The sequence below is a fragment of the Sminthopsis crassicaudata genome, chromosome 5 (genome assembly GCF_048593235.1).
Source record: "Sminthopsis crassicaudata isolate SCR6 chromosome 5, ASM4859323v1, whole genome shotgun sequence".
Classification (NCBI taxonomy): Eukaryota; Metazoa; Chordata; class Mammalia; order Dasyuromorphia; family Dasyuridae; genus Sminthopsis; species Sminthopsis crassicaudata.
Genome location: NC_133621.1, coordinates 100282031 through 100295985, shown reverse-complemented (window position 1 = coordinate 100295985; position 13955 = coordinate 100282031). Strand labels below are relative to the sequence as shown.

The 13955-nt window shown below is 35.5% G+C and overlaps 1 protein-coding gene across 1 annotated transcript in view; it reads left to right on the top strand.

Annotated features, from left to right (window-relative positions):
* LOC141542966 (maltase-glucoamylase-like) overlaps positions 1 to 3036 on the top strand; it is a 157702-nt gene extending 154666 nt beyond the window's left edge. The window contains exon 116 of the mRNA XM_074267708.1: positions 1714 to 3036. Coding sequence (XP_074123809.1) covers positions 1714 to 1791 — 78 coding nt within the window. The 3' untranslated portion in view covers positions 1792 to 3036. The remainder of the gene's footprint in view (positions 1 to 1713) is intronic.
* Positions 3037 to 13955: the final 10919 nt, after the last annotated feature.

Sequence of the window (13955 nt, the reverse complement as noted above, 5' to 3'; positions counted from 1 at the left end):
GGATAAAAAAATAACAAACCAACCAGGTATCTAGAAGATTGACTTCTCAGAGGAAGCATTTTACCATTTATTAAAGACAAAAGCAAATTTGCTTACTAATGTGATAGATGTGCTTGTGCTTGTTTATTTTTACATGAAGAATTAAGTTTTGGTGGAATGTTTGATACTACTGAGTGTAGGGCATCTTGTAACTTTTTTTAGTGGATAAGTATTTTGATATTTTATGGCCCTTACATTCAGTATGTGGGATTGCTATCCACAGTTTAAGAAGCTTTGCTCTAGACTAGGATTGAGAAAATTGTTTCCTGCCAAGGACCATTTGGATATTTATAACATCATTCACATATAAAATATAAAAATATAAATATAAATATTTTAATTAATAAAATATTTTAATTTAAAATATTTTAATTTTATAAATATAATATAAATATAAAAATAAAAATATAAACATATAAAATTATCAACTTACAGAACTCAAGCAGTTAGAGATTGTTCTTAACTTTCTGCTCATCAGGCAAGATCAGACCAGATGATTTCATGGGGCCTTATATGGACCCCAACCCTGATCTAGATCACAGTATGTGTGAAAGGAGAGTCAGTAAGGCATAAAGAAAGGTAGATTGTGGCCAGGTTGTTGAGGACTTTAAATATCAGGGGATTGAAGTTTAAGAGAATTGTATTTTACTTTCTTCTCCCCTAGACTTGATGTTAGTAAACGATCCCCCCTCAAATGACACACTGCAAATTAAAAGCCTCTACCTGTTTGTCCATTTTAAAATGTCTTCCCCTATCTTCCTCTCTTGCTGCTTCCTGAGCACACTCATTTCCATACAGGTGGTGTTCTGTATTTTGTTTGAGTGTTCATTATTGTTTATACATTTACTTCAATTTTCATAGCAAGCAATTTCTGCAAACTTTTCCCCAAAGCTCACACTGTATGCTGACTGATTCATAGATTGGTACAATTGGCAGCTAAATGGTGTAGTAGATAGAATGCTGGGCCAAGAGTCAGAAAGACTCATCTTCCTGAATTAAAATCTCACTAGTTGTATGACCCTTAGCAAATCATTTAATCCTGTTTACTTCAGTTTCCTTATCTGTAAAATGAGCTAGAGAAGAAAATGACAAACTACTCTAGTATCTTTGTCAAGAAAATCTCTAGAGGCGCTATGAAGAGTTAGATATGACTGAAAATGACTGAACCACAGCAATCAATAGTTTTCAACCTCCTTAGGATTATTTGCTTAAAGAGAATGGTGTGTTATAAAGAAAAACAGGATATTCTTGTTGAATGGGTCTTCTTGAGTTGGAATGTAGAAATATGAAAAGAAGATAGAGAAGAGAAAGAAGAAAATCTAATTGGAAGGAGGGCAAAGCAATTAAGCTGTGGTCCAGCAGAGACAAATCCCATAGGAAGTCATATAGTACTGAAAAAAAGTAGCTGGAAGAAGGCCTGCAATAACTGTTCTAAATTTGTTCTAAATTTGGCCCTATGGCCAGGTTTTGCTATTTTCTAGATGAGTGACCTTGAAGTAGTGATATAATTTTCCCAATCCTCAGTTTCCTAATCAGTTTAAAAAGGATAATTCCTGCGCTGCCTCCATCCGGTGTGTTGGAGTCATTATAAGAAATGAGGCCTTTGAGGTGGATCTGGCTTTTGCTCAGTCTGTGTGGAGAAAGAACTCATATTATTATTTTCATTCCCTGCAGGTGCTTTCAATGAACTTGACTACACACAATATAAACTTGGGGAAACCCTTTGTGGTGACATGGCAGAATCCCTTATGATCCTTTGGAGAAAGATGTTGAACCAGTTACCGGAATATATTTGCAGATCACCGTTATATATTCTAAGACTTCACTTAATTGGGCCATACTGATTTTTTAAAAAGGTTGTTAATGGGATTTAATTGGGTTTTATCAGTAACCCTGAATGCTCTGAATCCTTAATGAGAAGGCAGATTATTATTTATTTCTTTCTGATTGAATGGGAACAGAAGGCTCATCACCGTTATTCAGCATTTGTTGAAGACAAACTGTGGCTAAGGATCTCGCTGGGTTGACTTGTGTAGGGCCAAAAATGATACCTTCTTACTGGCCAAAGATATATCTTTGTGTCCTAAGAACCTTAAGGCTGTTTTAAGATTTATTCTTAAAAATTCACCAAGGCTTTAGGGATATCCTTTATAAGCAGCTAAGTGATGACAGTAGAGTGCTGAGCAGTAGAGAGATGCCAGTAGAGTAAGAAATGGAATTGGGAAAAACTCAGTTCAAATCCTGCCTCAGATGCTTATTAGTCATGTGACCTTCTGCACATCATGTAACCTCTTCGGACCTCAGTTTCCTCATATTAGCACCTAACTCACAAAGTTGTTCTAAGGATTAAGTGAGAAAACATGTGAAACACTTTGGTTTTGTAAAAGTGCTTTTTAAGTGCTAGTTTTTACTATTATGTGTAAATCTTGGTCCAGGAAAGCTTTAGGTCCAGGAGGTTACTATGAACAGCAGGAGAAATCCAAGGAGTTATGGTATTTGTTAAGGGGAGGAGAAAATGGCTATAGAGAACGTGGTAGGGCAGGGGGAAAGGGGAGAAAAAAGATTAGTGGGGAAGATCAGGAATAGTGGAAGGCTTGGGAAGGGAAAGATGAGAAAAGTTAGAATTAATGAGTAACTGAGGCCTGATGGAAAGATAAGAAAAGTAGAAGTAATTTCACTGAAAGGAGGAGACAAATGCAATTGGTAAAGGAATGTACCAAGCAAGAGAGGAGTTGGGGCAAGTTCACAGAATGTAGTGACAGGTTAGTGCAAGTCAGTATGAATGTCACATTGATTTATTTTTGCAGCAATGTATTTAGAAGTATTAAATTATATCTTTTCTTCTGCATTACTCCTTTATAAAGCATATTACACATTCACATGTGTTATTTCTCCTGTATTCCCATTTTCTAAATTTTTCTTTTGCTATCTCAATGACATTTTTTTCTCTTGTAAATATGTATGCAGCAATAAAAGTTTAGCTCTTTTTTGGCCCCATCTCATAATTTTGAGTGTTTTATTTCTGCTATCATCTTTAGTGTAATTTTGTATTGTTTATTTAATTTGTTCTTTAACTCAACCAGTAGCCAACAAGATTTTTAAAAATTTTATGTATAGCCCTTCATCTTCAACCATATTTCTTTTATTCCTTGCTATTTTTATTATATGAAGGCAAGTCCTCTTTTTTTGTAGTAGCAGGACTTGGAGAAGTCACCAGGGCTGCCTAAGGAGTGACAAAACAATCCAGTTTGGAAAGATCAGGTCAAAGTTAACTGTACTACATCCTGTGGTGCTGAAAGAATTGGTGAATGTCAATATATCCAATCAGTGACTGAGTCTCATCAGTTTTACCTTCACAACCTCATTCAAATCTGTTTCCTTGCTACTGATAAAGCTACCATCTCAGGTTAAGCCCTCAGCCATCCTCTCAACCTTGGTTTTTCTAGCAGTAGATAAGACCACAAAAGATAAATGGTTAATTTTAATTACATAAAATAAAAATGTTTTTCACAAAAAGCTCAAATAAAACTAAGATTAATAGGGAGACAAGTGAGAAAAAAATCTGTGATAAGGTCTAATTTTCTTATTTTATTTAAAATTTTTGACCTTATTTTTATTTTATTTTATTTTATTATAGCTTTTTATTGACAGCACATATGCATGAGTAATTTTTTTCTTATTTATTTATTTTTTTATTATAGCTTTTTATTTACAAGATATATGCATGGGTAATTTTACAGCATTGACAATTGCCAAGCCTTTTGTTCCAATTTTTCCCTTTCTTCCCCCCTCCCCTCCATCAGATGGCAGTTTGACCAATACATGTTACATATGTTAAAGTATAAATTAAATACAATATATGTATACATGTCCAAAGCATGAGTAATTTTTACAACATTGTCCTTTGCACTCACTTCTGTTCCAACTTTTCCCTTCCCTCCTTTTACCTCCTCCCCTAGATGGAAGGCAGTCTTATACATGTTAAACATGTTAAAGTATATCCTAGATACAATATATATGTGCAGATCCATACAGTTCTCTTGTTGCACAAGAAAAATTTGATTCAGAAAGTAGAAATAACCTGGGAAGAAAAACAAATATGCAAATAGTCCACATTCATTTCCCAGTATTCCTTCTCTGGGTGTTGCTGATTCTGTCCATCATTGATCAATTGGAACTGAAATAGCTCTTCTCTTTGTCAAAGATATCTACGTCCATCGAAACACATCATTATACAGTATTGTTGTTAAAGTGTATAATGATCTCCTGGTCCTGCTAATTTCATTTAGCATCAGTTCATTTAAGTCTTTCCAGGCCTCTCTGTATTCAACGTGCTGGTTGTTTCTCACAGAACAATAATATTCCATAACATTCATATACCACAATTTATTCAGCCATTTTCCAACTGATGATGGACATCCATTCAATTTCCAGTTTCTGGCCACTACAAAAAGGGCTGCCACAAACATTTTAGCACATGTGGGTCCCTCCTTTAAGATCTCTCTGGGATATAAGCCCAGTAACACTGCTGGATCAAAGGGCATGCACAGTTGATAACTTTTTGAGCATAGTTCCAAATTGCAATCCAGAATGGCTGGATCCATTCACAACTCCACCAACAATGCATCAGTGTCCCTGTTTTCCCACATCATCTCCAACATTCATGATTTGTTCCTGTCATCTTAGCCAATCTGACAGGTGTGTAGTGGTATCTCAGAGTTAATTTGCATTTCTCTGAAGAATAGTAATTTGGAACACTTTCATAGGAGTAGAAAAGTTTCAATTTCATCATCTGAAAATTGTTCATATCTGTGAAGTCTGGGCTATAATAAAAGAGGGGGAAATGTAAGGGTTAAAAAGCCTCTAGAAGCAAGGAATGCAGTTCAAGGCATGTGGGAGGGCCTGAGGGATGAGAGGTTCCGAGGCACAGGCGAGTCCTATTTGGAGGTGGGGCATACCCCCAAGAGATGGTGTTTGATTCCAGGTACCACGCCTCCCTCTTTAGTGCTCTCAAAGCCTAGCATGCCTCCCTCCTCCTTCTCGGGCCAATCCCATTATGCCAGGTTCCTAGAGGACCTTCCCTTTCCCCCAGGTCCTCAGGGGGGTATAAATGTGCTAAGAATAAAGGTCTCCTTTGCTTCACCCCTACCTCCTGGTAGTCTGTCTCTATGGGATCCGGGTTGGTGCCCGAAGAAGGGTAAGTGTGGCCTAGCTGTGCTGTCAACAGACGGGAATTAAAAGTAGCTCTAAGGGGAGCTACCAGGTTAGAGTAGTCCATAAGGGTGTAATAGGCTAGCTCTCTGGAGATACCTCAGGGTCAGCCAGAGTCAGGATAAGCAAAAGTCCTTATTCTTTAGGGGGGGAGTGAAGAAGACAGACAAAACTATCAAGAGTTTTGCTAAGGATCTAGAGTCCAGAATCTTTACACTTTTTTCCTCTCCATTCTGCAGCCAAGTGAAGTTCTCTTGCCTCTGTTACTTTACCCTCTAATCCCTCCTACAATTATCTATACACCAAAAATCTAGCCAGCACGGAATAATGAGAAGGGACATTTTCCCAAACATATGCTAATAGTCATTGTCCAAGAGGTAATTAGCCTTAAGTTCTTGGTTGTCTGATTCAAGCACAACTTTTAAGAGTTTCAGCCCTTTATATCTCCCACTTTCTTTTGTTTTAGAACACAGGTGGTCACTACATTCCTGAGTTCTCAGGAAGAAAGATGAAAAGCACCAAAGGGAAGTGGGGATTGCTAGTGGGTTTCTGGGCTGAAGGGTCTACTAGAAACAGGTATGCACAAACCCATCAGCAGGGGAGGTATTACACAAGCACATGGCAATAACACAGAGGCTATTAGTAGGGACTCTTCCCACAGCCAGGGCAGGCTCAATGTGGTGTAACAAACATGAATTGTAGATGCAAGTAGTGATATAACAAACAATATGAATCAACATGGTCTTGTAAAAGATTTCCCAGAGTCCTAAAAAGAGGGCATGTAAACAACAGTCCCACATACTCCTTCTTCAGCAGCCAAGAGATAGTCCAAAACCAATCTATTGTCCACTGCATCACATGTCAGGGAATCCAATGATTCCTGCAGATTTTGAAGTCTTGCAGCAGTCTTATCATGTCTCAGAGAATCTAATGATTCCTGAGGGTTTTCAAGTCCTGCATCAGTCTTATTAACAATTTTTGATGTCCATGAGTCAAATGCTATCTACCTTTGAATTACCATAAAAAATAGGACCTGGAAGTCCATTAGGAGAGTAGACATGCAAGATACAAATCTTACCTGGATGCTTTCTCACTCGCTCTTGAAGTTCCTTAAAGAGCTGATATATATTGGAGGCTACAAATTTTATTTGGGCTGTGGCAATTATTTGTACCATACCTACTGAATAGGCCGAATCAGATATTTATACTTCCTGGATAATGTGTCTTATTTTCCTCACATTTCAATTAATAAACATTTATTTAGAGCTTACTATGTGCCAGATCCTATACTAAGCAAAGGGAACACAGAGACAAGAATGAAATTTACCTGCCCTCCAGGAGTTTACATTCTAACAGGAAGTAAACTAGGGAGCCTCTATGGTTTTTTTTTCCCATTCTAGAATTTTCCCATTCCCATAAGATGATAATGATGGATTCCTTGATGTTTTGTTGAGCATTTACTGAGAGAGCTTGAATTACTTTAAACAATCAGGAAACCAAGATATTCCTTGAGGCAAGCAGGGAGGAGCATTGACAAAATTATCTCTTAATTCTTAAGTAGGCCTTTTGTTCTTTGCATTGAAAAGTTGCACAGTTATTATATGTAATCAGAAAGCTAAACTATGATGTCAACCTTTTAGGATATTTTTCTCCTATAAAAGAACCTACTTGTACCTCAATCCCCACTAAACTCCAGTTGTAGGAATTTAGCCCTCCTTATGGCATCAGGGGTTCATTAGGAACCAACCTCCTTATGGCAACAAATTCAAACTTAGTTTGCCTAATGGTGTCTTCCCCCTAAAAAATAGCAGGTTCTGTTAGGGAGCTTAGCTCTTTTTCTCTTTGTTAATTGCTATTCTCCTTTTAGTCTGCTAGTCAATGGGATACTAATAAAATCTTTGCCTCTTCATTTAGAGAAAGTCTAAGACCACCAATTCTTTTGAGACATCCACAATACCAGCCTGAGATACCAATATACTTTTGGGGTCCAAATCCTTTCCAACATTTGAGGACAATATGGATAGCCTGAAACCCCAATATATTTTAGGGTTTAATACTTTTGAACACCTATTTGCCAACATTTGGTGGTTTTTATGGGGAGAGCCTGGCTGCACTCCTATACCCCATCAATGGTATTTTCTATGAATCATTTTGCCAGGTGCTGGAACAAGTGTAAAAATTACCTGTCTTCAATCTAGTAGCAGAATATATTCACATAACTTACACAAAATTTTATATATATATATATGAATTTAAAAGGGCCTGAATTCTGTTCAAACATCATTATCATCTGTAGTAATCTGAATTTGAATTTGAGTTTGAAAATTAGATAAGGGTTCTGAAGGAAGAAAGAAAGTAGTCATTGAAAGCACTGGGAGCAGAGTATACAAAGGCAGGAAGAGAATGCCTTTTGTGGAGAGTTCTGGACTTTAATCCAATTACCAGCTTCCAAGGGCAATAAGGTGATGATAATACTGGGGTTGGGCCTCATCAGCTGTTATTTCTTACTACTTCCTGAGGAGCTGGAAAAGAGAAGCCAGAAAGGAAACAGACAGGGCTAGGAGGTATGTAATTTTGTTTTCCTTAAGTAGTTTGCTGCTCACCCCCCTTTTTAAATTATGTTACACTTTCCCCATTCTGTTACATCAACTATCTGATCTTTTAAAGGGGCAGACTTATCTTTTCCTTGTCTTAATTCCACTGTCCTTGGAATAAACAAAATAGAACTTGGAGTTTGAGGATCCTGAAAAAATAAGAAATATTTGCATGTTTAGCAGTTCCAGAAGAAACTAGACTTATTTATTTCTAGATTTAAGTTATAGGATCATCAATTTAAGTAATGGAAATAAGGTAATTGTCAGAAATTCTAAACCTCTCATTTTAGAATATAGAAACTAAGACAGAATAAAGTTAAGGAATTTGTCCACATTAAATGGTTGAAGTGCTGTAGAATCAATCAATGTCTTGGTTGGGAGGAGATTAGGCTTTTTCTGATTTGTCACATCAAAGGGGTTCAGGCTATGTGGACATTAAAAGTAGAGAACAAAAATGTACTGTGGTTAAGGGGCATATTGAGTTTTCTGATTTAAAGAACACCAGGAAATACCTCCCACTCCCATCCTCTAAAGCTCCTTCACTAGAGACTCATTTCTTTTAAGCTTTTTGAAACATTTGAGACAATCGTTATTAAATACAAATTCTCCTAGAACTGAGGTTCCTAATTATGTGTGTGAGGGATCACTTTGGCAGTCACAGGTGCTGCTGATACTCTGGGGGTGTGTTGCTAACATTCATTATTGCAGGTAATGTCGGTTGCAGTTTAAGGAAACAGGTATGGCCTCTAATATATAGAATTTTCAGAGATGGAGGTTGGATAGATGGATTTTTGGTTCCTTCCCCCCAGTCATTGGTTAGTAGGTGAAGAATACAAACTTACAGAATTTTTTTAAAGTAAATAAAATATTTAAGGAAAGAAGGATTTCTCTTTCCCACCCCCTGTCCAATTTCACAGACCCATTGGCTCTTGTGGACCCTATATTAAAAACTTCTGCCCTGAAAGAAATAACCTTCTATTCAGAAAGTGTAAAAAGAATTTTAGAATGAAAATTGGAAGGTTTTAAGAAACATTTGTAGGCTTTAATGATAAATGAGTGTCTCTAATAGCTGAACTCTAATTAGGAGAATGAGTGTCTCAAAACCTAACTTTAGGAAACAATAAGGAACTCCTACTGTGCATCAGACATAGGGATACAAAGACAAATGTAAAAATAGTGGCCTTCAAGGTGCTTACATCTGCTGAAAGGGAAGGGAGCATTTATTAGTGGAACAAGTGCGCACAATAACAAAATCATAGATCCTTGAAATATGTGGTACAAGAACAGTTCCACTTGTTGATATGTTAAATATCACCATAGGTAGTATCCTTTCAATTAAAAATGTCATGTACAGTGTTTGTTATTTCAGATGTGATTGTACAAATGGCTGAGACCAAGGTAAAGAAAATGAAAAAAATGGGAGACGAGAAAAATGAAAATGGAAGAGTTAGAGAATAGAAAGCAGAGGAAAGAATGGAGACAACACTTCTTCAGGAGCTGATATTTGAGAAAGGAGGAAATTTCCACTGTCAAAAAAAAAAAAAAAAAAAAAAAAGATTGTTTTTATTTTAGTGCAGGAGGTCTTAACTTGGAGTCTATGATACTTAAAAAACAAACAAACAATCTGAACACTGTATTTCAATATATTGGCTACCTTTATAGTCAGAGTTAGTTGATTTTATTCATTTAGAAACATTCTGAAAAGGAGTTCAAAGGCTTCATAGATAAACAAAGGAGTCTAGGATAAGACAAAAAGGCTTAAATGATCCTTTGCTTTAGTGAAACTATTTTGATAACACTCTCAGAGTGATTTAACTTGATGCTAGAGCTGTATAATAGGTGATCAAAGGAATTTAACCAATTACTAGTGATTTTCTAGTCAGCTTTACCCCAAACTGCCTTTCCTTTTTTTCTGTCTAGCCTTAACCTTAAGTTGGTCCAGTGATCAAGAGCGGTGGATGTGATGAAATGGACTCAAATATTAAATGAACTATTATCTGTAAAAGAGCTTGCCACATGACTGATAGGTAAAGATATATAGATATAGATATAGATTAGCTATAGGTGCATATAGATAGGCATAGATAGAGATACAAATATGTAAACAACAGCAAACCAACTTTTAATTGTTCAAGGAAAAAAAAAGATATAATATAGACTCAAATTTGACCCTCCATTGAGATACAAATGACATTTAAATTATTCTTTAGACACCTCTGATGAGGATTGTTATTGGCTGTCCTTCATTCTGGAAGAGGACCATGACATCAGAGAGGTATGCCATGACATGCAAGTAAATTGCATTTAAGGGAGGGAGGGACTTGTGCAAGGACACCTGCCTCACTTTCTCCTCCAGAGCCATGGGGGTCCTGTGGCCAGGTGGAGAAGAAAAGACTCCAGAACCTCTAACTGGGTAGGCCTGGGATAACAAAGAGTAGCACTATTTAGAGAAAGCCTGAATTTTACAATCCAAGTTTACTCCTTTAGGCAAGCAGGTAGGAGCACTGATTATCTGGAATTTTTGATTTGAATTGGATCTTTCATCTTTAAAATGGACCTTTATTACAGCCCTATCACCAGAGGAGGCTGCTGGTTGAACTCTTAGGTTGAATTCTTTGCATTAATAAAACCATCATAACTTCACAGCTACTGAATCCGATTAGAAAGCCAAGATATGATGCCAACCTTTGAAGTTATTTTTAAGCTCATAAAAACTTATCTATTCTCCCTTTCCTTGATAAAAATATCTGTTCTCCCTTTCCTTGATAAAAACCCTATACGGATTTAGCCTTTGTTAGTAGCATAATAAAATCTTTGCTACTTGATTTGAAGAAAGTCTAAGACTACAAATTGTTTTTGAGACAACTTGAGACATTGCTCTTATTGTTTCTTCTTGGTTTTGTTGGTAATGTATAGAAATGATTATTTTGTAGATTTTATTTGTATATATTACTGTTGTTGAAGGACTTAATTATCTTGGCTGATTTCTTAATTGATTTACTGGGATTTTTAAAATTTACATAAAATCTAAAAATTATGTTAATTTTATTTGTCTAGTATTATATCTTAAGTTTTGTTCCCATAATATAAATATAGTTAATATTTTTAGAACTATAACTTTTTTGGGGGTATTTTAATTGAACTATCTGTATTTCCCCAGATGGCCAAGAAAATTTCTGAATTGACAATCTTTTTGATTCTCCTCCTCCTGATTGTTTTGGGCATTAACATTGCTTTGCTGGTTCTTCTGATACAAGGTAAAATTCATATGACATTTGGAATTTACAAAATTGGAAAGGATTTTTTTTTTTTTTTAATGTCCCTGGGTGTGGATTATGGCTCTCAGTTGTAAAAATATGATACGCAATAATATTTGTCTTGAAATTCTTTTTACTTTGCATCACATTGTCCCTTCATTCACAAATGTATTTATATTCTTCTAACTAATAATTAAATTTATTTGCAACTCTTTTTTTTTTTAACCTATTATTGCTAATGTTTTTTCCCTCTTCAATTTGCTGTCTATTCTATTTGAGAAAAGGCTGCCCAAACCTAGTAGAATGAAAACTCTTTGAGGAATTTTGAGGAAAATATCCTTTTACTTTGCTGAAGTTGTTAATCATTTCACTTGGTTTCTTCATTTATTAGCAAATGGGGATAGTTTTGTTCCTTCTTTACTAATATTTATAGGCTTTGCTCTCCTGTCATTGCCATAGTTGGTACTTCTAGGACTGAGTCAAATGGGGCCATTGTTTTAATTAAGCCATATGCCTTGATATACATTATGGAAATGTATACCAAACTCTCAATGTCATACATATATATAACATATATATGTATATGTACATATATGTGTTATGTCTTGTGGTTCTTCCCCATTTATATATATGCTATATATATATGTATATATAACATACATATAATAACATCTTATACATAATATTCCACTGAAAATATTCTAGTTCAATGAAAGTGAGCAGAACCAGAAAACATTATACCATAGCAACAGCAAGATTGTGTGATAATCAATCCTGATAGACTTAGTTCTTCTTTATAATTTTGTGATCCAAGACAATTTCAACGAACTTGCCAAAGAGAGACTGAATGAGTGAATGAATGAGAAAGGAAGAAAGATGTAAGAAAAAAACAAAGAAAGGTAGGAAGAAATAAAAAAGAAAGAAAAGAAATATAGTTCAATGGAAAGAATATTGGAATTGAAGTCAAAGGACCTGGATTCAAATCCCAGCTTGATTCATTATTTTTGTGATATTAGTTAAGTTATTTAACCTTTTCTGGCCACTGTTTCCCTATTTGTAAAACAAAGGAATTGTATCACAAGATCCCTAAAAATCCTTCCAAATGTAACGCCATTTGTAACAATCAGTTTTCAAGTAAAACGACTGTTACACAAAACTAGGATTGATGAGGAAATGGCAGCTCAAAGGATTTAAATGATTTATCTTAGGTCACAATCTAGTAAGTTCGAATCTAAGATCTGTCACTATCTATGTGATCTTGGGCAATTTTTTTGGGCTTTGGTTTAGACTAGATGATCTTTAGATGTTTTTCTCTTTGCATATATAATCTTATGATTTTCCTAGAGAGTGAGATGATGGATTGTTTCTAAGTCATCTGTTTTTTGGGGGTGGGGCACAGTAGTCATGGGGATTTTTTACCTCTGTTCTTTAACTTCCTACACAGATGTCCCCTTTACTCCAGAATGTCCGGATACCAACCTGTCAGAAAGGATAAATTGTATTCCAGACAAGTTGGCAACAGAGGTTTGAGAAATGGTTTCCTTTTACTTTATTAAGTAGAAAGTAGTACCTGGTGGTGGTTATGGGACATGAGGAGTTGAATATATCATGGGGGCCATTTTTTCATATTGTATTCTATTAGAGGTTGGGTTTTTTTTTTTTTTTGTTTGTTTGTTTTACAGAGATATATGGGGAAGAGGATGGAGAAGTAGGTGAGGGCTGCCAAAAGTGCTAACTTGTGAGAATCATTTAGTGCAGTTCTGTGGGTAGAAACTCAAATGATTCCAAGACAGTTGATCTCTAAGAGTCTGAGTTAGAAACAGTTGTAGTGTTAGATGATAAAGTGAGAGAGAAGCTAAGATCAAAAACAAAAATGCTGTTGCCTACAGGGCCTGAATTCATGTATAGCTAGATAATAAAATTCAAATTACTTTGGATATAATGCTGTTTGGACATGACTGAAACAATTGAACAACACTATACTTGCCATTTCCTTCTCCAGCTCATTTTAAAGATGAGGAAACTGAAACAAAAAGTGTTAAGTGACTTTTCCAAGATTGCACAGCTAATAAATATCTGAAATTAAATTTGAACTTAGAAAGATGACTCTTTCTGATTCTAGGCCTGGCATTCTCTCCATTGTGCAATCTAGATGCCCTTAGATATACTGTAGTGAGTAGAAAAAGCATTGGCTCTGGAGCCAGAGGACTTGGGTTCAAATTTCACCTCTTATTAACTATATTGCCTTGGATGAAGGTGACACTAACTTTATTGTTCTCATCTGAAGGATGAAGGGTTTGGACTAGTTGGACTCCCTTCCTTCCTTTCTCTTTCTCTTAATACTCATACTTAAGGAAAAAGAAAATTTAAGAAAGAAGATGAATCCATTTTAAACAAGTCAAATTTAATCCTATGACAGGAAGAGAGAGGGTATTATTTAAGTGAAAATTTTCCATATCAGAAATTACATCATAATTAAATTAAAAAATCAGCTTCTCTATAATTTCCCATGGATCTGTTATAAGTACCTACCTAAATTTCCCCAACACTGATTTATTAATTTGAATTACGTTTTGCCCTTGGTGGTGATGATGGTAGTATATCTTTTTAAAAGATTTAAATGTTGGCTTAAAATTGGGGGGAGAAGAGACAAGGATGTGGCAATATTTGCTTCTCCATTTAATAAAGAAATGAAAAAGTCATATAGTGAATCTCCAAATTCTAGACCTAAAGTCATGAAAATAAAAATACAGCTCAGTCAGGATTCACTATGATAAATTATTATAAAGGCCACAGACTCCTATGAAAGTGATAAAGAAAAGTACAATTATTTTAATAAAATTCAGGTAAAAGC